The 27,496-nt window shown below is 44.3% G+C and overlaps 1 protein-coding gene across 1 annotated transcript; it reads right to left on the reverse strand.

The window, feature by feature from the left end:
• Window positions 1-17,656: 17,656 nt before the first annotated feature.
• Window positions 17,657-27,111, reverse strand: LOC308338035 (solute carrier organic anion transporter family member 3A1-like; the record flags this gene model as incomplete). Its single annotated transcript, XM_080831591.1, has 2 exons — window positions 17,657-18,346; window positions 26,869-27,111. Coding segments are annotated over 2 exons (326 nt in total), but the record flags the coding sequence as incomplete, so codon positions are not given.
• Window positions 27,112-27,496: the final 385 nt, after the last annotated feature.

Here is a 27,496-nt window from a genome sequence, read left to right on the forward strand (position 1 = left end):
GACGTTCTCTAACACTAAGTCGTCTTCTACATCCAGTGGTATATCGGTAAGGCTTTAACAACTAGTTCTGAGGGATGGAGGGTGGAAAGAAGTAACTCTTGATTTGTAGCATTTGTAAACTTCTGGGCGATAAATACTCCCATCATGCTTATTTCAAGCTACAGATGATTTAGCAGTTGCTCACAAAACTACTGAAAATTTACCAACCAGCTCCCATTAGCGGGCTCTAGCATGCCACGGCATGACACATCTTGTAACCAATTCTCTGGATCTGAACTGTCTCCCTGCCGCTATACCCAGCAAATCAGAGGTCCTCTTTCTCTTGCATCCCAGAAATGAATCTGGATTCCAAACGAATCTTCAATTTTTCTACCAACTCATGGTCAGCCCAGGGAGAAGGGCATAAGACCATTTTGACAGGGGGCCCCAACATTTATGCTGCCTCTTTCTGCTTCTTTTCTGATTCCTTCTTCCAGCCCAGGGAACATCTTTCTAGTTGGTGGTATGGCTTTGAGTTGAGGGTGGTGGTGACTTCTGTTACTCAGTTCAACTATCAGACTTGAGTGATTCCCATGGCCAAAGGGCCTTGGCTTTTGAAATGGCTGTGTTCTCTGCTCCCTGTTATCGCATTCCTCCCTTAAAGCAACTAACACAGAATGGCTTACCTCCCTGAAAGGAGGAGAGGACTAAGAGAGAAATGCAAATACGAAAAGGAAAGACTCATATTTCAAAGCATTATTCTATCATAGATACGGTAATACTTCCCAGGATGTTGGGAGAAATAAGTGAGAAGTTATGGGAATAGTTTCAGGCAGAGTATGACATAGAGAAGGCACTCCATAACATGGATTATCCTTCTTTCTCTCCTCCAGCTGAAGGAATCACAATTTCCACTGGTTTATATTGCTTGGAGTCAACCATGGTTCCCCTGGGCATTGACTGCCTTGTCTGCGTCCCCTCCTCCCACCTTGAGACTATAGCACTGCCTGGGATCAGGATGATCATTCCTTGTGCCTTTCCATTTAGAAGTCAAAAAATAAGCACCCAACTATATGAAAGGTTTATAAATGTCGTACACAGTAAATTTTAGCTAAAGAAGTTAAGGACCAAATGACAATGCTATGGAGGGGTTAAATATATTTAAATTGTTTGAGACTGTATTTTAGCTCCCACTGAATTTTCTGGGTGAGATATTGATGATTATACCATCCTATCTGCTCAGCTTAAAGAGCTTGTCATCATTTTGCTTTGTGTTCTAGTCAACTGTGTTGTTTTTTTTTTTTAATCTCAGCCTCCCTGGTGGATGCACATTCCTGAGGACAGGCCTAGCATGGAACTTCTTGGTGGTCAGAAAATTTCTGTTGAACTATTTTCTTGGTTTCTTGAGAGTTTTCACTCTAAAAGAAACCACCCACTCAGGAAAGAGACAAAAAAATGTGTGCTTACTCAACTTTCCAGGGCTTCCCTCTTGGCGTGTAGTCTTTCCTGGTTCTATTATCTCTGCTGGTCTAAATGACCTTCTGTCGGGGGATGCTCATTGTTCCTTCTCTGGAGGGGTTAGGTGATACTCCATTCTGGCTTTGCATGGAGGGTGCCTCTCAGCTTCCGTAGGACATAGCTACCTTTAGACACAGAAACGGTCCTTGGCAACCAGAGGGGGCTTATTTTACCTTGACATGGGAAAAGGGGCTTTTCAGTTTGTCTCATCCCCAGAAACACAGATGCTCAGCATGGCTCCTTAGGATCTTGGAGGAATAGACGTGAGAGGGAAAAGTAGGCAAAAGGAACTGGAGATCGTTGGTTGACGATGAACTCCCCCGTATCAACATTCAGACTGGACTGAGAGAGTCCCAGCTGACTGCAACCCTGTGTGGGTCCTTAACAAAAATCACATGGCCAGGCTCCAGCTTGTAAATCAAATCAAATGCGAAGCCAGATTCTTGGCATCTAACATAGTTTTCCTTTCAACCAAAGGAGCTATGTGGAGGTTGAAATGGGAGACAAAAGAGCTCTAGATCTTGCTGCAGATTCCCTGTAAGCTTTGGGCCTCAATCTCTGTACCTGTGATGGTATGAAAATATTTTGTAGGATTAACAATACAACATATTTCTAGTTATACACACACACACACACCAACACATACCCCGTTTCTTAAGCCTTCTAGTTCTTTCCTATTTAAACTAGCCTACAAGACATCACCTGCCTCAGTGAAGTTTTGGTAGATCAGAAAAGCAGAGAACAGTTTAAAAGTGTGGACCTTTGAGTATCAAACTCCAAGGCCTTGGAAGGATGGTGACTGGTCAGAAGTAATTTCTCCCTTTCCACAGCCCACTAAATAAAAAATGTTCTGATGCGGGAGAGGAGAGAATCAGAGGGCAGGTGAGCCACAGAGGTAGGTAAACTCTGATATGTGTTCAAAGGGGGTACCTTGAGTTCCTGCCAACTGTTCCAGTTTGGGGTTAATTAATGATGGAACCCCCAGGTAGGTCACAGGATGACTCAGGAGTAGTGGTGTCTCACTGCTAGATTGAAGCCTAGGAAATTGGCAAGATTTGCAGAACTTCCTTGAAACCAGCATGGCATGGGGGGAGAAATAAATTAAACATGGCCACTTGGCATTTCTTTCGGCATAAATATCTTGAAATAGTCTCTCAAGTTCCTTAGAGACTCCAGTAATGGTAGACGGCAGCTGGAATTCCTCAGAAGAACAGTATGGAAGTGGATGAGATTAGAGCCAGCTCTGGAGAGATCGGTGATGAGGACGAGAGTGATGTAAGCATGACCATACTTCAACCTCTATACTTTGCATCAGATTTGTTATTGTGGTAGAAGAAAAAGGGGTGATGGCTTCAGTTTCTTAAGGAATCACTTATCATTGCCAAGGGACACTTTCCAGTGCTAGAAACTCTGCAGAAGGAGAAGACCACACCTTCTAGCCTCTTCATTTTCAAGTGAGGTATAGTGTGCTGATCTGGGTCTGCAGTTCTAATTCCCAGTATAGTAGCACCAGTTGCAAATAACCATTTAAACTTAATTAAAATCAAATGAAATAAAAAGCTCCTAAGTTGTACTAGCCGTATTTTGAGTACTCAAAAGCCACATGTGGCTAGGGGTTCCCATATTGAACAGTGCAATATAGAGCATTTCTGTCCCTGCTGGAAGCTCTACTGATCAGAGCTATGGCTTTTGCCATTACTCCTGCTAAGGCAATGACTACTGACCACTTGTTCCTCCTCCCCTAATAGAGACACATACACACACAGAGGCAGACTGAGTCCAAAGAATCTTGTCACTAATCTCTGAGCTGGCATTTCCTTGGATGTGGCCACATTCCATCAGTGGTGGGTTTTGTTTTTTTGTTTGCTGACACTTCCTACCTACCATGGTCCTCTTACCACCACCACCATCAACATTTCAGACACTTTGATACTCAGCATAAGAAAGCCAGTGTCATGAAGCCTCAGGTTGGGCAGTCACCTAAGGGATTTGCTGGATTTGCTTATCATAATCTCTGTGGAATCTGACTCAATTCATGACATGGACACCCAAGACTAACAAGGAATTCTATGCCCGACAGAGCCCATAGAGAGCACCATGGTGGCTTGTATGGATGATGTTACAATCCTCCAGGGGCTGGTCATCCCAGTCAAACTGGAATAGAGGGCTTTCCATTCAGAAACCCAAGTGTATTGGTCCCCCAGAATCCCCCATTCCCATCAAAACCATCAACTGATGTCATTCTTCCAAGACTGGAAAGGAGAGGCCAATGGCCTCTAATGGAGACAGAAGTCACGGACTTGGACTCCGGGTCCACCCATTCTTAACAGGGACTTTGAGCACCTCTTACCTTTTCTGAAAAATGAGAGAATTGTACCTACCTCATAAAATTGATTGTGTGGATAAATTTAAAACACCCAGGGCAGTGGCTGCCACATAATTGGGCCTCAATAAATAATAGCTGCTATTTTTATTTCTCAGATGCTCTCCGGGATAATATGCATTTTTAGGGTAGAACGGTAGGAGGAAAAACAGCAGCGGCTTCCTGCACTGCAGGTCACTTGATCTTGCCATCTGGCATAATGAGAAATGTCCTGTTTAATTTGTGAAAACTGCCTCGTATCTCAGGCTGCACCTGGGTTACCCTGGTGGGTGCTGGGATTTTTCAGGTGGGGCTGTGGTTTCACAAGCCTGGAGTACATTCAGGTGAAATCCTTTGGGTCCGCCTTGAGGTTCTTTTGGAGAAGGAATCCCCAACCTTTTCCCGTGAGAGTTGAACATATATTGGGCTTAGTGTACAGTAGGGTACAGTAGCCTAGGTCTGCCTAGCCTAAGGTGACATGATCGCAGCACTACCATGGTGGCCAACATCCAGTGGGACCTCTGAAGGAGAGGGGACAATTTCTCAGGCTCTGAGCATTCAAGATGAGTTGACCTTAACCCCTTAAATGGGCCTCACCAGAGAGAAAAGGGGGAAAGACTGTTGACTTCACTCTTCTAGAAAGACTGGCCCATTCTACAAGTTTGCACTGGATAGATTCAGAGGGAATTCATAAATAATCCAGGCTATACTCAGTGTCTTGGGAGAATGTAGACCTGGGGAAAGGGTATGCATTTCCTCTCTAGAGCTCAGAGGACACTGATAACCCCAAATGTACCCCAGGCCCTTCCACTGCTCTCCCTGACATAAATTCTCCAATCAGCCAGATGGACAAATCACAGTTGTCTCCTGGCAGGATGGACTGAGAAGTGATTCATTGTCTACCATTATCTCAGAGGATATAAAATCTTATATGACTCCCTGGATCCGTGCAATCCAACCTACCTGAAAATAAAATCTTGGTATCCTCAAGCTGAGGTTGGGTATGGTTCCGTCTCATATTCATATATACCTCAGATCAGGAATTGATGCCTAATTTCCCTGCAAAGACAGAGGTAGTATGGTGGAAGGAAAGACACTCAAATCGTTGAGGAAGACGTTTTAATTAGGTTCTTAATTCTAGTTCTGTCACTTAGTAGCCAAGTAGCCTTTGCTAAGCCACTTAACCCCTGGAGCCCCAGTTATTTCTTTGGGTTGTTGGAGAATCAAGAAAGATCACATTGAGTATAGAAAAACTGTGAAAACTCTTAACGTCCTATCTAGGCATAAAGGATTATCAGTCCAGAGTGATTTGAATTAGGCTAAAGGGAGATGGGAACAGACAAGATATTTTCAGTTCTGATATTCTTCATGTAGTCTTAAGAGACATTTGGTCAATCATGGAACATGTATATGGTTAGAATGGCTCTGGGCATCCGATCTTCCCCTGGCAATGTTTTCTACCTTTTTTAGGCTACTGGACAAGAAATTCACTTAACGCATTAAAAATATTTATGTGTATATAAAAGTATAGGCTTTTGTATATGTAGGTGTTATTTTAAGCACTGTTAGAGCTAAAGAATTAAACAAGACACAGATATTGCCTGTACAGAGTATACCTCGACTGAAGAAATATAACATGGACCTAAACATGACTAATACAGTGGGTGTAAGTGCTGTGAGAGCAAAGGATTCTGGGATCTAGTGGGAAATGATCACTCTTGGTGAAGGAGTAGTGTGGAATATGGATCAGTGGCATTTCCACTGACTCACCATTGAGATTGCTGGTGAATTAGGACTTCCCCAGCCCAACTTCTGGCTGGGAGACCCCAGCGGAGGCACCAGCCTGGGTTGGAAAAGTGCTTTAACATGATCATTCAGGGGATACCTGGGATGGGTAAGATATCACATGGGAACTATTATGTGAACAGCGTATCGAGTCATTGGCAAAAAGCCAAGTTTAATGAGCTAATCCTACAGAGAATTCTCGCTCTGTACAATATTTGTGCTTGATGTTGAAGGGTGAGTGGGATTTACATGGGGATGTCAGGAATAGGTGATGAAGCTGTGTGCCCAACCATGTGCTATATTCTGGTCATGATGGGGAAAAGATCAGGGAGTGGCCAGGAACTCAATTCCTAATCACTCAAGGATCCTGAAGACCCAAATCCTGTCATACTATGGTATCTCCTTCCTCCTACCCTTTATTTAGGGTAGTTGTAGAGAATTGTAATTTCTGGATCATACCATATGAATATTTAATTTTTTTAATGGACATTGCCAAATTGTCTTGTGGAATACCATTTCATACTTGATAAGCATATGAGAATGCCAGTTGCCTTGTGCCCTGACATGAGATACTATCAAAAGAAATATTTACTTGGGGGTGCCTGGGTGGCTTAGTGGGTTAAGCCTCTGCCTTCAGCTCAGGTCATGATCCCAGGGTCCTGGCATCAAGCCCCAAATCAGGCTCTCTGTTCAGCAGGGAGCCTGCCCCCTCTCTCTCTCTGCCTGCCTCCCTGCCTACTTGTGATTTCTCTCTCTGTCAAATAAATAAATAAAATCTTAAAAAAAAAAAAGAAATACCAACCTGCTAAGTGAAAAATGATACTGAATTTTTAAAAAGCTTTGTATTTCCTTGATTACTAGTGAGTTTGAATACTTATAGGACATTTGTATTTCATCTTTATGAACTGCTTGTTTATGTTATTTACTCAGTTTTAAAGATCAGATTTGCAGAGTTGATGATGGAAATAACTCTGGGAGTTGTGTGATGCAGTAGATCTGGTTGTTTCTCTTCTGGTCAATATGTAGGGAGTTCTTACATATTCTGATGGTGATTCTTTGCTCATAGATATTTCAATATTCTCTAGAGTTTTGTGTTTGCTGTTTTTTTTTCTTTTTAAGTATAGTTGACAATGTTACATTTGTTTCAGGTATATAACACAGTGGTTCCACAACTGTATATGTTATGTTATGTTCACTGCAACTGTAGCTACCATCTGTCACCATAAGACACTATTGTGATGCCATTGACCGTATGCCTTATGCTGTGTCTTTCATCCTGGTGACTTACTTATTCCATAACTAGAACCCACCCCCCTTCACCTGTTTTTGCCCAACCCCTACCACCTCCTCTCTGGCAATCACCATTTTTCTGTATTTATGGATCTGTTTCTGAGTTGTTTGTGTATTTCTTTGTTTTAATTTTTAGATTCTGCATATAAGGGAAATCATATGTAATTGTCTTTTTCTGACTTAATTCACTTGGCATAATACCCTCTATGTTCATCCATGTCACAAATGACAAGATCTCATTCCTTTTCGTGGCTAAGTAACATTCCATTGTTTAGCACATCTTTATTCATCTGTCAATGAATGCTTAGTTTGTTTCCATTTCTTGGTTTTTGTAAATAATTCTGCAATACACATAGGGGTGCATATATCTTTTCAAATTAGTGGGGTTTTTTAATTTGTGTAAATACCCAGTAGTGGAATTATTGTATTGTATGATATTTCTATTTCTGACTTTTTGAGGAAACTCCATACTGCTTTTCACAGTAGCTGCCCCATTTCTCCACATCTCTCCAACACTTACTCTTTCTTTTTGATACTAGCTGTTCCAACAGGTGTAAGGAGATATCTCATTGTGGTTTTGCTTTTCATTTTCCTGGTGATGAGTGATGTGGAGCATCTTTTCATGTGTCTGTTGTCTTCTTGGGGAAATGTTTATTCAGGTCCTCTGCCCATCTTTATTTGGGTTATTTGGTTTTTTTGGTGTTGGGTTGTAAAAGTTCTTTATATATATTTGGCTATTAATCCATTATTAGGTATATCATTTGCAGTCATCCTCTCCCATTCAGTAGGTTGCTTTTTTGTTTGTTGATGGTTTCCTTCACCGAGCAAAAAGTGTTTTATTTTGGCGAGGTCCCAACAGTTTATTTTTGCTTTTGTTTCCCTTGCCTGAGGAGACAGATCTAGAAAAATGTTCCTAAGGCCAATGTCAAAGATAACACTGCCTATGTTCTCTTCTGGGAGTTTTAGGGTTTCAGGTCTCACATTTAGGTCTCTAACCCATTTTGAACTTTTTTTTTTTGTTTTGGTATGGTATAAGAAAGTGGTCCAGTTTCATTCTTTTGCATGGAGCTGTCCAGTCTCCCAGCATCATTTATTGAAACGACTGTGTTTTCCCCATTGTATATGCTTACTTTGTTATAGATTAATTGACCATGTAAATGTGGGTTTATTTCTGGGTTTTCTATTCTGTTCTATTGATCTATGTGTTTATTTTTATGCCAGGACCATACTGTTTTGGTTACTACAGTTTTGTAGTACACCTTGAAGTCTGGGATTGTGATTCCTCCAGCTTTGTTCGTGTTCCATAAGTTGCTTTGGTATTTGGGGTCTTTTGTGGTTCTGTACAAATACTAAGATTATTTGCTCTATCTCTGTGAAAAATGTTGGTACTTTGCTATAGATTGCATTGAATCTGTAAATTACTTTGGGCATTTTAACAATATTGATTTTTCCAAGATATTTTAATTTTGAAATAATCAGATATATTCCTTTATTGATGGATTTTTGTATTTTGGATCTTTTTAGAAAATCCCCAAACCATGAATGTGTTCTGTTTTCCCTAAATCCTTTATAGTTTCGAAACATTTTAAGCTATGTAAACCATATAGGATTTCTACTTTTCACTGGTCAGAGGCAGTGAGTAAAATTTGTTTCCAAGTTGTCTCCCCAAACCATTTGTTGAATGGTCCCATGGTTTCCCAGTAATTTGAAATGCTTTCCTTTAATATATCCTAAGTCTCCATATGTATAAGTGTCTGTTTATGGAAGCTACTCTGAGACTTTGATCTATTTATCTGGTCTGTGCAAATGTCACACCTCTTTAAGTACTAGAACTTTTTTGACACATTAATTTTTGAGAAGGCTACTCTTCCTGTATTGTTCTTTTTTATTTTTATTTTCAGAATTACCATGGCTGTTCTTGAGCATTCCATTTGAGTTTTGCAATCAGTTTGTGAATTTCCATAGAAACTCCTGTTGATATTTTCTTGAGGATTGCATTGAAATTACTTAGGGAGAAATTTCATTTTTCAAATATTTAGCCATCCAGTTTTGGAATATGCCAATGCCCTTTATTTTTGAGTTATTACCTTTGTCTGTGAAAATGGTTTCACAGTTTTTTTTTTTTTTTAATAAATAGTGCACCTTTCTGTTAGGCATTTTTATAGGTTATGAATGCTGATTTCATAAAGGAGACTGCATCATTATTGTGATTATGAAGTATGAAGTAATAAGCCTGCGTACATGAACTGGGTTGAGTATGGTCTTTTCTGTAGCTGTGATTTTGCATTTTGCTTGTTTAGAAATTTGAAAGTGAACAGGAAATTTATATTCACCAGTGCTGAAGCAACAGCACTGTCTCTACACCCAGTATACTCCAGACAGAATGTATGTGCAGATTTTTATCAGTAAAGGATGATCATGAACCTGAGCCTACACAAGCAGAGAAGTGATGAGGGACATCAACTCACCCCATTACTAACATATACAACATGTAACTACCAATGATTTAATCACAAGAGGAGCCATCTGCTCACATTAGTCTAGAAAAGATGACCTTGTATTTTCTCTCCCCACCCCCACCCCCCGTCGATATAAGAATCTTTATAATACCCAAAGCTTCAGTTTCTGGTAAATACTTAGAAAGATCATTATATGGTCTTCAAAAGAGTTGAGGATAATACCAACTTGACTGCACTTCACCTTTAGTCTTACAGGTTAGATAATTGATGAATTCGGTTCGATTTGATGGTACATTTCACTGCAGCTTGAACTTCTCAAAGCTAACTTGGTGCAGACTTGGAGGACATTTTCAGCTGTGCAGTAAAATATTGGATATGCCCATTTTTACTTCTGCAAGAGTTCTGTATGAAAATCTCTTTCCATGTACAAAAATGTAAAAGTGATTGATTGAACCACTCTTCCACACCAGTAGAAGCTTGTTACCCTCTCTGACAACCATCTCAGAACTCAATAACCAAATGGTTTTATTTTCCTCTGTGATTACTGGGAAAGACACTTTTCCTCTTCTGGATTTTTTTTTTCCCCAGTGGTAATATCAAGTTTTATGCCTTTCTTATCTCTACTTCACAGACATGTATGGAGTGCCTAAGAACTACACTAGTGTAGATTGCCACCCAAGTCAAAAATGATGAGCTGTACATAAATTAATTTACCTAACAGATACTAATAACAGATACTAATTGAGACTTCAGAGTGATAAATACTAGGCAAAGATTTAGAAATGAAAATGTATACCTGTGGGTTGTAACTATAGGAACAATCAGGGTATTGAACATTGGGACAAGGGAATTCCTTTATCATTCAGGGTCTGCACATTTGGGCCCCACTATCATTACTAAGCTGTGGAATTTATATGAATTAAACAGTTTTTAAACTCCGTTTTTAAAAATTATTTTGATTCGGATCAGCATATGACCATTAGATACTTGGAGAGTCTAAGGAACAAAGAACTATTTAAATTTCTGAAGTGACCACATTATATTATTATATTATATTATATTATATTATATTATTATTCTTTGCCCATTATTTAAAATAAAATTCTCAACCAGGGTACATAGCATCCAGTTGAAATGTTTGTTGAATTGACTTCATCAAGAAAATACTACATCTTTTATAGATCTATTTTTACACAAAGATTGAGAGGATTGGTATCTATATATGTGGTTTATAAAACCATTAAGAGTCCTAGCTTCTCAGAAGTACGTGGTGTTTATAAGGGTTGAATGCACGCTGATTTGGGGAAAGGAATTAATACATAATTTGAATTCAGAGTACGAGCCTTTAAAAAATATGATCCAGCTTGGAGAAGCATTTTTGAAATACCTCTGGGGAATAAATTTCTTTTATTAATCCAATCAGCCATTGATGTCATTCTTCCAATTTAATTACGTTTATCTGCCAATGGGTGACTCTGCTTCTTATGTGTGTAATTTCAGTGGGTACAAATGGTGATGGCAAATAATTGTCCTCGGAAATAATTGCTGTTATAATTATTTATCCATGCAAGTTAGCTCTGTTAGAAAGTTCATCCTCTGTCAGATACCTGGCAATATGTACTAAAATGGAGGAAGAGCCCTTATATTTCTTAGACATTTTCTGGGTACCAGGCACTGCCAAGGGCCTTGTATATATTATTCCGCTGAATCCCTATGATAATCCTACAAAATGGGCATGATCACCTTCACCCTATTAATGAGAAAATTACAACTGTATGGATGGAAAGTAGAGAAATCCAGACTCAAACGGCGGCCAACAGGCCAGGAATGAAATGATTCCTATTTCACAGGGTGTTTGCAAGGCTTAAGTAAAGAGACAGCGTTTGTAAGGGACTTAGCCTGGTACTTGCTGTGTTGGTTATCCTCATGTCTGCTCATAGAGATTTTACCTCCGCAACCACTTCCTGCTTCCTTCCACAGACCCATTCCAGTGGATGGAGTGAATCATTCGACCTGGAGCCTACATGAGAGTGTTTTCCTTTGAGATCTTTGCATGCCGTACCTCCTTGAGAATGCTTCATCTGGCTACTCTGGTCCTTAGGGATTCCCTCCTCTCTGAAATCCCATCACTCCGACATCTCTTTCTCAATAACAGTGCCTTGATGCACAGTGTGTCATAGAAGTCATCCTATCATATGGAGGCTTGTTTTTCCTTGATCTAGATTGTGAACTTATTGAGTACAAGGATTCCTTGGATCTCTCCACAGGGCTCATAGGGCACAGGGCTCCACACCAGGTCCTGGATCAGTACTCTTACATTAAGTGTAAAATCTACAAATAATTAACTACCTGAAGGCAAGAAAGCGCTGGGAGCTCAGAGTGAGACAGATGTTCATTATGAGGAGCTGGAGGCTCCCCTTGAGGCAGTGTCATTTATCACCAGAGTCACCTGTTCGCTGGCCTTCCTCTTTTGATAATAGTAGCGCAAGGTGGTAGGGTGGGCGTGCCAGGGAAATGTTTGGGGGGTTTCCCTTTTGAGAAAAATGGTCCCTGCCAACCCCTCCCCCATATCTCATCTTTGCCCTTGACATCACACACAAAGGGCTGAAGAGGGAGTGAGAGGTCACCACTTGGGAGGAGAAGTGATGTTTGTGAAGAAAAACGTTGGCTGGTTTTCTTCCTCAAAACTGAGGGAAGGGGGACCCCAAAGTCTGGGGTTGTATTGAGGAAGGGAGGCTGACGTGTACACTGGGTGCATGGGCTTGCTGACTTGTCCTGTCACCATCAGAGCAGGCTGGGGAGAAGGGAGGCAAACGCCCTAAGGAGCAAAGAGGTGAGGATAATGGCCTGGTTCCTACTTCAGGCCCAGAGTCCAGACTAGGAGGGAAGGTGAGGTTGGAGGCAACCAGGTTTCCCAGGGACCAACCCAGTGTAGGGCACACAGGGGCTTTCCGCAAGGCCAAGGCTGCTGACTGCGTCTGCCTGATGTTAGACCGATTCCTCCAAAGGAAGCCACAGAGCCTAGGGGAGCTTCTTGGAATGGAGTCCTTTAGCTTTGCTTAGTGGGGCAGGCTGCTTCCGTACCAGCTCTTCATAGAAGGGGCACAGTCAGCCGTGGTGGCAGCACACTTAGTTGTGGGCAATCCAGGAAGCAAACTGGGCTTCTCTCTTTACTTTCACACCTTGTCCTGGAGGGAAGGTGGAACTCCCCTCCCCTCCATGCTCGCGGAGCTACAGGTCCATAGGCCTGTCCTTGTAGGGGGAGGCCTTGAACAGAGTATGTGCTTAGAGTTCTTATATGCACAGGACTGGGTCTTCCTAAGTATAGCCAAGTTGCTTTTTTAAAACATTGAAGTATAGTTGACAAGGTTACGTTAATTTCAGGTATACAACATAGTGATCCCACAACTCTTGTGTTACGCTGTGCCCACCGCAAGTGTAGTTACCATCTGGCACCATATAACACTATTATACTATCATCGATTATATTCCCTACTCTGTACCTTTTGTCTCAGGGACCTATTGTTTCCACAACTAGAAGCGTGGCCTTCTCACTACCTTTCACCCCCTTTTGCCCACCCCCCACCCCAACCCATCTGGCAGCCTTCAGTTGTCCGTATTTATGAGTCTGTTTCTGCTTTGTGTTAGTTGATTTTATTTTTTTAAGATTCTGCATGTAAGTGAAATCATATGGTATATGTCCTTCTCTAATTTCACTTAGAAAAATACCCTCTAGGGGCGCCTGGGTGGCTCAGTGGGTTAAGCCTCTGCCTTCAGCTCAGGTCATGATCTCAGGGTCCTGGGATCAAGCCCCTCATCATCAGGCTCTCTGCTCAGCAGGGAGCCTGCTTCCCTTCCTCTCTCTCTGCCTGCTGCTTTGCCTACTTGTAATCTCTGTCAAAAAAATAAATGAAATCTTCAAAAAAAAGAAAAACACCCTCTAGTTTCAACCATGTTGTTGCAAGTTGCAAGATCTCATTCTTTAATGGCTGAGTAATAATCCATTACACACATACACACACACACACACACGTGAGCACATGCCATATATTTATCCATTCATTTATTGTTGGACACTTAGGTGGCTTTCATATCTTGGCTATTATAAATAATGCTGCAGTACACATAGGGGCGCACATATTTTTTTGAATTCATGTTTTTGTGTTCGGGGGTAAGTACCCAGTAGTAGAATTACTAGATTTTATGGTATTTCTATTTTCAATTTTTTGAGGAACCCCCATACTCTTTTTCACAGCAGCTGCACCAATTTACATTCCCACCAACAATGCATGAGTTCCTTTTTCTCTACATCCTTACTTGATGCCAAGACTTGCAATTTCTTGTCTCTTTAATACTAGCCATTGTGACAGGTGTGAGGTGATATTTTGGTTTTGATTTGCATTTCCCTGATGATGTTCAGCATTTTTTCATGTGTCCTATTGGCCTTCTATATGTCTTCTTGAGAAAACGTCTATTCAGGTCCTCTGCCCACTTTTAACTGGATTATTTGGGTGGGGGCGCCTTGTGAGAAATTGTTCTTCGTAATTTGGGATATTAAGCTCTTATTGGACTATCATTTGCAAATATCTTCTCCCATTCAGTGGGTTGCCTTTTCATTTTGTTGATGGCCTCCTTTGCTGTGCAGAAGCTTTTTAGTTTGGTGTGGTCCCAATAGTTTATTTTTGCTTTTGTTTCCCTTACCTGAGGAGACCGATCTAGACGTGAAGCTGTTTTGATAAATAAAATGACTCAAAAATTAAGGAATTGGCTGAGAGTCACTAAGGGAGCAGCTATCCAGTAGGACAGAAGATTTCCAAAAAGCAAAATGGTAGCAAATATTGGCAAATAGAAGCAGGTTTGTATTTAGATGGTCAAGGATAAGACCTCTCAATGAAACTCATTACTTCTTGAGTCTCACTGGGACTCACTCTGGGCTGCACATACATGGATTCTCCTGACATCTCTGCCAAGCAGGCTGAAACTTTCTCATCTCCGAGCCATGTAAAACAGGTTCAGAGCGGTGACTTGACTTGTGACCTGGCAAGGCTAGTAAGTAGTCGAGCTGAGAGGCAAATTTGGTATCTGCTCTTTCCATCCTGTCCTCCTACTGCTCTAGCTGTGGAGGGTCTACTGTGCACAGGAGACCTCACAGTCTTGTCCATACTAATTAAAAATCATGGCCTTGCTTTAACCTCACATACCTCAGTTAGCAATATGGAATGCGTGGAGGAACCACATACCCTTTTCCCCAGCACAGATTCCCAGGGAGCCTCGGATGCCATGAGGGAGAGGGTGGCACCTACCGAGAGTAAGAGCCTGCAAGTATTTGTTGGTCCTGTCCTCCCCTCGGTGTGGGTCTGAGTTCTGTAGCTCTCTTCCCCAATAGCTGCCTCCAGTTTTGGGGGGATTGATCTGCTGATACCATCTGAAGAAATGATTGACGGTGCTATATAATTCAAGTGCGCTATGATTACATATGGCACTTGTATGGCTATATGGCTATATGATTACAGGGACCGTTGACGTCTGATCTCCAATGTCCTGCCCAAGACATATATGTCTCCTTTTCTCACATTGTGTTGCAATGTCTATTCATTTGCATACAACTTGAAGACCTAAGCCATGATTATTTTAACAAAGACTGAAATAATAATTATCATTGTCTTTGGGTACTTCGTCGTTGTCTTTTTTTTTTTTTTTTGTAACTGTATATCAAGCACTGATTTTACTATGAAAATATAGATGCCTCAGTACAGAATACCCCAAAGAAATGGAAGACTAGGAATGAGGGTTAGTTAAGAATCTGGATGAAGAAAGGGGCCCACTGCTATGCTGGGCATAAAGCTTTCCCACTTCCATTGTGTCGGGAAGGTCATTTCAATTGCTCCTGTGGGTTGTGGCGAAGTCCTAAGTGACAAGTGATGGAGAGGAACATCATAGACATTGTGTCCTTTACAAAGGAGGCCAGTGGCTTCTGTCCTGCAGGGTTGAGTCCCTGAGCCTATTTCCTATATTGCTGGTCAAACGAATTCATGCATTTGTCACTCTGCCTTTGTGCTCTGAGTTAATCGCCTTTTTTATTTCACCCCTTAATTCCTTCATGAGGAATAGCAGAGAAGTGAGATTGCCCGTTTGAACACCCTTGACATTCTGAAAAGCCCTCCTTTGGGGGATCCAATAAATGCATATTTGTGCATTTCATACTTGGGAACACTGGAACTCAGGAAACTTATGATACTTTCAAAAGTGCATTCTGGAAAGCAAAAGTTAGTTTCTGCCCCATGCGTTAACTATAGACATTTCTCTGCGGAGTTACAGAAATAGTTCTGTAGCAGTAGTTCCTGAAGTAGCAAAGCCTAGAAAGAAAAAAGACAGGTTCTTTGTAAAGTGGGTATACTGGTAGTTTTGAATCCATATTTGAGGGTACAGAAACAGCCTGTTTTTATCTTGGTTGAGCCATGCTTGGGTGCATGACTAACCCTTTCCGAAAGACTGAGAAAAGGGTCAAGTTGGATTTTCAGATATGGATCAAGATGAACCACATGCATGCGGAATTTAAAGCCCTGTTGGCCATGGTGGCTGAGAGGACATTGCTGAGAGCTGGATCTGAGTTTAACCTGTCCATTTTCCCTGAGTTGGCTGAGCAATCTCTGTGACCAGATCTCTTATGGTTCTGCTTATATATGGAAGGATGAATCTCTTGATTCCAAAAAAGAATAATAGGTCTTTGTGAAATTAAGATAAAATAGATGAAGAGTAAGCTTCCCCAAAATTGACCACCTTTATGGGAGGAAAGGTACCAAGAGAAAAGAAATTGGACTATAGATGCAACACAAATGTGAAACTCTGGACTGAAAGCATGAATGCCATAAGCAATAGCCTTTCCTTGCTTCCTTCTGCCTCCCGCTGAATTTCCAGTGCAAATGAAGCCCTGCTCCCGGGAGGAACCACTAACCAATTTTTCAGCTGCTTCAGCATCTTTCTGCATCAGGAAGGAGAATGTTAAAATTGCATTTTCTTGGGATCTTTACGCCAGAGAGAATAAATCATGTTGCCTTGTAAACAATAAACAATCCGATAAATAGCAGGACCAGGCTAAAAAAGAGTCCTTGAGGCACCACTGGGCTGGGTAATCAGGCCTCAGAGAAGGTAACTCGCCCAAGCATACTCTTTTGTGAGTCCATTGATTCCCTCGCGAGAAGACAACGTAGGGCTGAGGCGAGAAAAGTCTCCCAGTAATATTAGCTCGACAAGATTTGATTTCGGGTGAGCTCACCTACAAAGGATGAAGCTGTCTAGGGCAAGACCCAGGCTGGAAGGGGATATGAAGAAAGTGGGTCAGTGACCAGGCTAGCCCCATATGAGGAGTGGGGCCATCCTGTCTCTTCCCAGAAGATAGAGTACAAGCGCCGGTTTCTGGAGCTCCTTTCTGGCGAGCGATGTCATGAATGTCTGAGGCAAGTCAGTGGCTGACATCAACCTGACCAACCTATCCATATGTGGTAGGAGTCCAGCCAGCGGACTCAGGATGGTGGAGTAGAAAGTAGCCAATCACGAAGAGGCCTGGCAAGGACTAGGAAGACAACTGGAGCCCCATCCATGGGGTGAGGTGGGGGCAGGGACGGTCTGTGGACCCAGAGGAAGGAAGACAAATACTGCTGTTGCCTCTGCAGAGTGGGACAGAAGTCAAAGCCCCCCAGGCTGGTGTGTCTGAGACCGTTCGTTATTCATTCATTCACTCATCTACTGAGCATCTGCCAAATACTAGTAGGTGGGTCCTGAAAGGAAGCCATTCCCTGCTCTCCCAGTAGGAGAACCAGAAAGGAAAACCAGACAATGACAGCGCAGGACCAGAAAATGTAAGCAACAGAGCTGCATCAGGACTGTGGAGCACCTCACTCCAGCCAGAGTTGGGGTGGCCAGGAATCATTCCCATTTACCAGTCAACCATTCTGTGCTGGAGCTTGGTGCCTCCACACATGACCTCATCTGTGTCTTATCACAACTGTACAAAGCAGATGTCAATATTGAGGCTTGGCGGAGTCTTCCCACTTGCTCAATGCCACATCAGCATCAAACGCTGGGTGGAGGATTTGAAGCCAGGAACTATTTTGGCTCCAAAGCCCATGCTCTTTTGAATGACTCAAAGCCCACAAATATAGAACATCTACAGCCAGAAACACTCCCCAAAGACTCTTTGAAGATCATTCTACCCCGAAACACGAGAGAGAAAGATAATAGAGATTACAGCATGAGACAGAGAAAGAATTAAAATAGTGCTTTTAATATAATTTTCAGCAAATGTACAGTGTGTACTTTACATCACATATTTCTAAACTGCTCATCTGGAAAATATAAGCTGCAAAAATACAGAATACCACACTCAAAAATCTATTGAGTATGTGCTTTTTTTTCCCCCATCCCTTCTGTGAAACAGGGTCATTTTTACCACCCCCGCACCCTCACCCCGTTGTAATCCAGCCTTGGCTGCTTTTGGAAGAGCTGCCGGAGCCTTCCGTCAGAGAACATTCTGGAGAGGGGGGTTTCTAAAGTGTGTCAGCAGGACCTCCCCCACAGGAACCAAGGGAGGGATAGGCCAAGGGAGTTCGCACACCTGGTCAACATTACTCTTTAGCAACCCAGGAAAATTGCCTACTGCAAGGGTTCGGAGGACTCCTGACCACAGACACTTCCTCAGTCCTCATCACAGGCCTGTGCTGGGGGCCTCAAAGGACCACTCACTGGCCGGATAATCCACACAGGGACCCTTGGGTTCTTGGGCAGGGCAGAGCACGCTAAGTCAGGCCTGCGAGGTCTGTGGATAGTGGCGGGCTGTTCTCTGGAGGAGGAGGAGGAGGAGGACCAGACCCTCAGCTTCTCACAAAGGAGTCTTCTGAAGGTGAATGTGACTCGGGGCAGGTTTTCTCAGTCTCAATGTCTTGGTACTCTGTGCCTAAAAAGGGAGGAGGGAAGAAGAGCCAAGAGGAAAAAGAGATCGGTCTTTTCTGGTTTTCCTATTTTTTTTTTTTTTTTAAGGCTTATATAATACCATCAGGGCTTTCCAGTAGAATGGTCAAGAGCAGAAGTCATGCAAGGAAATACTGGGTTGTGCTCCATGTAACCCCAAGGAGCCGGATTTTAAGCCCAGAGACCTCTGTGAAGGCCATGTCTTTCTGAGAAGCACATTTTTCTAGGTATCTATACCAACACTCTGCTAGATGTTTCTTGTCTGGGAATGAGTTAAGACGTATCCCAGTGATTAACTTGTCCTCCTCTTCTGTAAGTCACCAGGGACAGGCCCTGTGTTCTGGGACACCCAAGTGTCACTGTAATGCCTGCTGGCGGTGTGGCTGAGTGCTGGAGAGCACCCGCCTGCGTCTAATGTCATGCTTTCTCCTCCAGCATCCTGGACACTTTTCGTTCCAGCCACAGGATGCACCATACGCTGCGTCAAACAATCTCCTCACTGGGGCAAGGTTTTTGAGCCTATGCCACCCTTCCAAAATAGATGTGGCTTCATCTAAAAGACATTAAAAACCCAGCTAGTCCCTGGGATGATTTACAAGCTGGGTAGGTCTCACTGAGCATGACATGCGGCTCTGCTGTTCAGTGATAGGCACAGTGGAGACCTACAAGTCCCCACTCATTTACTTGTCCTCTTTAGACTCTGACCCGGTGACAGAAAAGGTGACAGTGGGGGAAATGTCACTTTTTTCCTCAGGATTTTGCAGCTGAGATCTGGCTTATAGGAGGCAGCCCCTGTGTTCAGAGCAATTCAGAGCATCCTTCCTCAACTTCCGTGAGGATCAAGTTCTTGTGGTCTTGGTGAGGGGTGGGTTCTGCTGGAAGCCTGGGGAACTGGGAGCTGGGGAGGGTAGCACAGAAGCGAGAGCTAGAGCTGGTTCTTGTGTCCAGAATGAGTAAGATAGGGGATGATGAGTGGCCAGGACACTTCTACTGATGTGGCTAAGGTGGAAGAAGGAAGGAGGGGTGTGTTTAAAGGTCTTTGATGTTTAATTACTAAGGTAAAAAAGTTTTTTTTTTCATTTTCGATTCCTGTGCCCGTAGGCAAAATTTTGCAGAGGTCTCACCTCCGGCTCTTGGCTCATTTCTCCATGAAACACAGATTTCTTTGGGGGTTTTCCCAAGAGGAGATGCCCTGCTGGCATCGGAGCTTCCTAAGAGGCAGATCTGTGCTCTTGAGTTGGTGATGACGTGGTATAGTAGAGCACTGGTTCAGGAGTCAGACAGACCTGGCATTGGTTCCTGGTGGCCTTTCTATCTGTGTGACCTTGGGAGCCTTCAGTAAACTAGTTAACTGATCTGTGAAAGTGGGAGAAATTAGACTTACCTTTACCTGCTGTAAAGCTGCTGGGTGCATTGCCTGGGACCATGCCTATGACACCTGGCATGCTCTTACATGTGAGCTCACCAACCCCTTCTTCCTTTGAGGTGCTGGACTAACCTAGATGTTGCTTGGGTTCCTTCTGTAATGCAACTTCCTACCCTGCATACTTCCCATTCATCTTCTGACCTTAGATTATAAAATTGAACAGTTTTGACAAACCTATCACTGTGAGAGCTCTTTTCTATTAAGTTAGCATGAATTTAAGAAAAACATGATTTGGGGGGATTTAATGGCAAGATGTCAACCTACAGAATGTTTACACCTCCAGAAAATTTACCATTCCATTTACTCATAGCAGAAGAACATAATCATTTTGCCTTATGGAAAAATATTCAGAATTTTATGCTAAACATCAACTACTAATTGTTGGCCTGAGTCATTAATGCAAAAATAGAAACATCTAGAAAGTCTGTTCCTAAAAGTCTAGTATCATAGTAGAGTAAGACCTATCCAAACAGTGGCCAGCATTAGTATGTCTAAGGCCCTGGGCCGGAGCCAAAATCCTGGAGTTGATGCTGAGGGATATGGCGGTGCCTGTGGGAGAGGTGTCTGGGGTGTCCCCACTGAAGCTGATGACCAGCACTGAGGAATGTCTCTCTGGTGAGTCAGAATGTGTATCAGAGGAGTCTCCTGTTTCCTCTTACTGTCGGCTTCTGGTAGGATACCCCATAGAAACTGATCACTGGGCTCTGTGGCCAAGACCCAGAACAACCCAGGAAGAAGTCCCCAGAAGGCAGCTGTCGTGGTGTCCTGCTGGTTATATTAAGAGGCATGTGAGAGTGGGTAGGACCCACAGTCCATTTGAACCGGAGTCATCCTGAGGAGGCAGTCCCTGTGGGTGAAGAGGGATGTCTCACTTCTCGCTCAGTAGGCGGAGGGTACCGGTAAACCTAAGATCACGGGCTTTGGATCCACAGACCTGGGTTGGGATCCCAGCTCTGCTTCATGGCCTTGAGCCAATTCTGGAAGCCTTCCCTGCCTCCTTTTCCTCTCCTCTACACTGATGCTAATAACCGTTCCTGCCTCACAGGGCTATTGTTGAGATTAAATGAGCTCCTATGTGTAAGAAGCTGGTTCACAGTAAGTGCTCGGTAAATGTTAGCTACTATTATTATTAGTTTTTATTAGTGTTTACCGATACTCCACCTGGTATATTAGCGTCACAGTGCCAATGTTTCGTGTTGGTGGGAAGGGATGTGAAATACTATTTGGATTCTTTTTTTTTTTTTTTTTTTTAAACTCATTCCTCTATTTCCTCCCCCATACCCATTTCACCACCTAAGAAAACAGGACAATTACTGTGGCAAAACTATGCAGCATCAGAGCTAGAAGGAGCTGCAGCTCAAAGTCCCCTATAGAGAGAAAGATGATGTTGCCTCTGTTGTAAACCCTGCTAGTCATGGCTACTTACCTCATTCTTGGAAATGGGATACCTGCCTTAGACTCCTGTGGGCAGTAACGTCAGAGCTGATGGACAGCTGGCTGCAGGCCCCCTCCAGCACATGACCTGGCCCATGCTAGAGCAGTCTCAGCTGCTGGACGCCCCCCACCCCAAACATGCAGTGCTGCCTCAGAACTCAGCACACTCCTGCCCTTGGCCACTGTCTTTGCAAATAAAGCTTTATTGGAACACGGCTCATGCGTTTGTTTATACATGAGCTGCTCTCCCGCTACAACAGAGTTGAGTGGCTGTGACAGACACCGTACGCTTCTCAAAGCCTTAAAATATTTACCACCTAGCCTTTTACAGAAAGTCTGTCCACTTGTTCCGAAGGTCGTCTCAGGAGAGCGGACCTCCTGCCCCATCTTTCTGGTAGACACCCACTGCTCTTTAGTTTTTGGTTCTAGACCATGCCCCACCCCGCCCCCAATCTTCCTCATTCCCGAATTCAGGAGGCTGAACTTCCCATCACCATGAATCTGCCCTCCTTGGGCCCAGTCAGAGCTGGGCTCTTAATATTGTTATTCTATTGCTTTTGTGTGTGTTCAGGTCTGTCTGGCTCATGGAACTGTGAGCTCTTGGAGGATGGGATCATGTCTTTTTCATCTTTGTAGCTGGTCCAGAATCTTAATCAAGGAATGAATGAATAAATACATGTTTAGAAATGGTCAAGCTCATACCGTATATCCCCAGATGGAGCTAACTCTCCAAAGGGAAATCACGCTACCACGTGCCTGATCTCTGAGACCAGAAGTTCTGTCCCTGCGTCCAGGGCAGTCACAGACCTCTGAAGTATAGAAGACTCTTTGCTTTTTGGAATTTTCCATCTTAGGCCTTTTAGCTGCTGTCCTTTCTGCCATGATGACCAAGCACTCTGATATCCCCTACAAATTTGAGAACAGGGAGGTGAGGGTAGCTGTGGCCAGGCAAGGTAGTTTCCACGTGTTACCTTGGGCAACAGGCCCCCATAAGAGGCATCTGAACAAAAAATATCTTCTTGCATATTCTAAAAGTTAGGGACCCTTCAGTTTTACAAATTGATTCATGAGCAGCCATAATCCCCCAGGGGGCTGGGTCTGAAGGTTATCATTTAGGGCAAGTTGCTCCAAGAGGTTAGGTCCTCGCACCTGTTCAGAACTCAACAACGTGGACTGAATTGGAAGCAATGGTATAACGAACAAGGAGGAAGGGCAGAGGGAGGAAGCGAAGGATGGTGGTTTATGTTCCACACTGATTTTCCAGGCTGGACTTAATTTTCACTAGCACCTTCTCTTGGAAAACATGGCACCTCTTAAGTATTTGGCCTGGATTCTGACATAAAGGAAAACACAGCTCATGGCCGAGAGGAGGCTGAGGGAGAGAGCAGCAGCATGAATTCTGCAATCAAGCCCCTACTGTGTGTCTGGAACTTTCTCCCGAAACCATCAAAATGGGCACAGAAGAACAGCACAAGACAGCAAATCCTGGTTTTTCTCCCGTCCTCTAAATCAAACCACACCGAATACACACACAACGCTCGAGGGGAACTCCACCAAGACCGTAAGAGAAGTTTCTCCTGTCCCCCTTCTCCCTCTGCTCTTGACTGTATGATTTCTCGACACTGACATTTATCGCTTTAATGCTGCCCAGTACAGTACGGCTCTGGCAGGCCTGACTGGGTGGAGAAGACATCACCCTTGTGAGGACCTGAACAGCAGGCAGCAAGAAAACCAGTCTTGCAGGCTCTTGGAAGCCAACGACGACTTTTCCTCAGTGGGTTTCTCTGTGAGTGTGTGTGTGTGTGTGTGTGTGTACATACACACACACACACACACACACACACACACACACGTTTTATTTTCTCCATTTCACATGTTCCTCCATGATCGGCCTGCTCTAGAAGTGTGGAAGATAATCCATTAGCGACCAGGTCAAATCTGTTTCCCGAGAAAATGCCTCCGGGGCGGCGGGGTGGTCATTCCCAGGGACTGGCCGGGAGGCCCCGTATGGAACAATTCGGCAGGTCACCTCAGAGGACCTCTCTTGCTCCCTCATTAGCTGTGAGGAAAGCCTGCGTGCGGCAGCCTTGTGGAGTGGCAGCTCTCCATGGGGAAGGGATAGGAAATCTTGCCATGCCTGAGGGAGGGGACACTCTAGGTCATCCCTGAAGACAGGGAAGGGGATTAAATCAGGGATTTAAATGTAGAGACACCACTTTAAAATGTATAGGCCTAATTTTAAAAAAAAAAATCATCTCTAGTGGAAGTTATTGTACTGTAAGGTGGTGAGAAAGAAGTGATTTTTATGGGGAGGCACACTCCTTCCTGCTTGGAAGACATTAACAAGTCTGTCAAAGGACTCCTTAGAAGCTCTTGGCTTCCCCTTAGTATTTTGGCTGCTAAGCACTAGCAGCAAACTCCTTACGGGGGACTGGGAGAGGAGGCCTCTCTTGCTCCTTCATTAGCTGTGAGGAAAGCCCACATGCTGTGGCCTCCTGGAGTGGCGATGGCCCTAGTGTGCCTCGATGCATCCCAGCCTTCCTCCGTGGAAGTGTGAAGGAGTGGGCCAGGCTGCTGGTCTTTCTTGACAGGGCCCTCCAAACCCCCAGATGTCCCAGAGAGACATCTACTTTTACGAAATGTGTTGACTTCACGCGCAGGAATAATATCGGTCAAAAAAACTTCTTGGTCTACAGGTAGGAGTTAAAAACATCTGTCGTAAGTTGCAGCTAAGGGAGGCTTTTTCATCCATCTCTGGGCACGTTTGACTATGATGGCAGAGGAGTTTGGAGCAGGACTGAGAGAGGAGCTTGGTGTTCACCTTCTACGTTTATTCTAAGTCCAACGGAGCTCTGGCCAGGAAATCTTTTCATTCAAAATACCTCTGAAAACCAAACAAATGACCAAGAGGCTAGATCTAACGTTGTACGTACAATGGTTCTTTGTAGCACAAACGGAAAAACCCAACACCAGGCTAGGTTTCCTGCTCTGTTGGAGGAGAGACGTTAAAACTCTAAAAGGTGACACGTCGCGCTTTACGGCCATCTTGCGATGGGGGGACTTTAAGTTCAGATCCCGTTGCTGACAAAACTGAGCCCCAGAGGTGTCTTCCTTTTCATCTCAACATCTCCTTCATCCTAAAATCTTAGGGGGGAAAAAAGAATCCAAAATGCAAAGCGTTTTCAAAAAAACTTTCTTGTTAAAGCCATGAAAACACGAGGTCAGCGGGGCTCCGAGTGTGTGTACGGAGTTGGGAGAGCTACGCAGAGGGCAGTGACCTATGAGCAACACATTTCAAAACAAAACTCACCCCAGACCTGTACAGAACAGTTTCAAAGCCTTAGGAATGACAGAGCATACATATTTTATGAATTGGTTGGAGAACAATCCCGCCTCTTACTAGTTAACATACTGATGAGTGTCCCCATGTTCAAGGACAAGGACGGACTAAAAGTAAACACACAGAAGGGTGGTTTTGGAAGCATCCTGTCCCAGGCAGCTGATCACGGTGGCCCCGCACCACGACACAAGCTTCTCTTTGAGTCGTCCTTGCTCGGTGGGACTTTCTCTAGTTTCCGGCTGTTGCACGAACTGCCCCATTTACAGTGTGTATGAGAAATTGGGCACAACAGCCATTCTTCTCCCCACTCTTTTCATTCCTGATTCTTTGGTTGCCCTCGGGGGGAACTGCACATCTGGGTCTCAGGCGAAAAGGCCAACCAACCAACAACCCTTGAGATCTTTCTCAGGGCCATGAGTGGCCTGGACCAAGGTCACCGAGGAAACACGAAAGGAACGTTGACTGGGCCACGTGTGTGTGCGTGCGGGCTCTCCCATAAGCTCTGTCCCCTTATGGGAACGGCCTTAGGAGGCTGAGACCGCTGACTCCAAGAGCTTTTCCCACGATTCCCCTCCCAAACAATGAGGTTTGCCTGCTAGCTGCTGGAGAGTTAGCCACTCTCAAAACACAGACCGAGGTCTCTTCGTTCAAGACCGACCCTAAAAACAGTGACATTTTAATGCACTGGACATGTGGTGCCTTCCACGACCCCGTGGGTCTATTTACCATCACAGACCCCACAAACTGCTCGACAGCTTGTGGTAGGGGACCATCCCTTCTCTTGCCTATCCCCAGAAGCACCACACCCATCCACACAGCCCACATCTAAGCGTGTCTCCTCCACGAGCTGAAAAGAACGCCTCTCGGAATGTGAAACATGAATATAAAAGGGCTTCCCATGACAGTGATCACTGAATCACAGGGAATAAAGCCAGAAGGCGAATTTGCAATTCATCACATTATCCCCTGTTGTCTCAAATGTGATTCTTTTAAAGGCAGGCTGCATAGACACTCTTTCTCAAGCATTTTTTTTTTTTCTTCTCGTAGCACATGGTATATTCTTGTTTTTGCAGAATATCCAAATGAGGATAAAACGATAAAAAAAATTACAATAGATTAATTGCATCCCTTGAATCACATTATATTTTTGGTGCATTAAAAAAAGGAGGAAAGGAAAAACCAACCAGCGTAATAAACTCAGCCTAGAGAACTGTGTTAGTGACTGAAGGGTTAACATGGATTTTAGAAGTGGTTAAAAATAGTATTAGAGGATTATACATACAACAGTTTGAAATTCATATGCATTGCATTTTTTTTTCTTTAAAAATGGCAAAATGTTTGGCAAATGTAAGCAAATGACTTGGACTGTGTGGGTTTCACCGGCTCTGAGCAAAGTCGGTCATAGCCAGGCGAGGCCCACTACTTCCTGAGGTCACTCTGCGGGGCTGGGGGGTGCTGCGGTGGGGGGAGGTGAGGTGCTGGCCCCCCACACCTGGCTCCCCCCTCGGGCCCTCAGTCTTGAACATGAACATGGAGCTGGTGAGAGGTGCCAATTAGAGACTCCAGCACGGATCACCCATTAGCATCGCTGAGAGAACTCTGGGGCCTTGAACCACAGGCAGACTGGGTGAGTCGTCTACACAGTGACCCATATTGCGAGAGTCAGAGGAGGGGGCACCCGCTCCTCCGCCTTACACGCTCCCCACCCTCGCGTGGAGGGGGCAGGTGGCACGGGGTTGTGTGTCCCTAGTGCTTATCCTGGCAATGTTGTCAACTTGTGATGTTTAGTAGACTTGTAAAAAAATTTGTTTTGTATGTGTATGTATATCCAGAAACGTCCATCCTCCAAGCTGGCCACCATTGTTCCCTGAATTGGCAGTCCCTGTTGCTTGCAGCTCTCGGCATCCCGAAAAAGCATGAGGTGCCTTCAAAGAGTAGACTCTGGGCCCCAGCAGGTTGGACGTCAGACACACGATCCCGCGCTCTCCTTATTCTGAATTCTGTCTGGCTCTGATTTTAAGAGGACAAAGGTCGTGTTGTGTGTATGTGTTTGTGTGTGTGTGTGTGTGTCTCTGTACGGAGTTGTTTTTTTTTTTTTTACTTTTTTTTTTTTTTCCCTAGGAAAAATTGACCCTTGGATTACTAATACAGAGTTCAGCCTCCTTCCATCACTATAAAACGGACTCCATGTTTTCACACCACTCATGATCTTCAAGGTTATAGATAAATTTTGTCCTATGGGTCTGGCTTGCGGGCACAGGGTCCCTCCCCAGATTGTCTAGGGTCAGAGTAGAGGCAAAGAACTCACTGGTGCTCAGCCCGCCCTCGTGGTTTTTGATGTAGCGTTTATAGTTTTTCCGCAGGCACTGCCACGTGGTCGTGTAGAGGACGAAGGCGGACGACTTCAGCACGATGGCGATGCTGACGTACAGGTATCTGTAGGCCACGTTGTCGTACAGGACACAGGCACCTTGCTCCCCGCAGAACGTGCTCCAGAACAGGCAGGTGGAGTCGATGCCGGCCCCGAAGATGAGGGGAGGGGGGATGAAGCCTGCGAGAGGGGGAAGGACACGTCAGGCTCGGGCTCTGCAGGCTGGCCTCCCCGCCGTCCGCACGCAGGCACCGCGCTCCCCCTACAGGAACCCCCCGCCCCCCAGGGGGCTCGAGGGCATGGGGCTCGGAAGACTCGAGTCCGAACCCCAGTTTGGCTTTCACCTGTGCATGGTCTTGAAGCCCCCTGGGCCTCTGTTTTCACATCTGCAAAATGGGGATCCTATCACTCCTGCTGAGATTGCTTGAAAGACTAAGGAACCCCCAGAAAGCCTTTAGAAGGGTGCCTGGAACACACCAGACAAAAGGAATGGTGGCTGCTACTATTTTGAGAAACAAAAGCCGGTCTTCCCTGAAGGGACCATTCCCGGTGTGGAAGCAGTGCA

This window comes from Martes martes (assembly GCF_963455335.1).
Source record: "Martes martes genome assembly, contig: scaffold_318, whole genome shotgun sequence".
NCBI lineage: Eukaryota > Metazoa > Chordata > Mammalia > Carnivora > Mustelidae > Martes > Martes martes.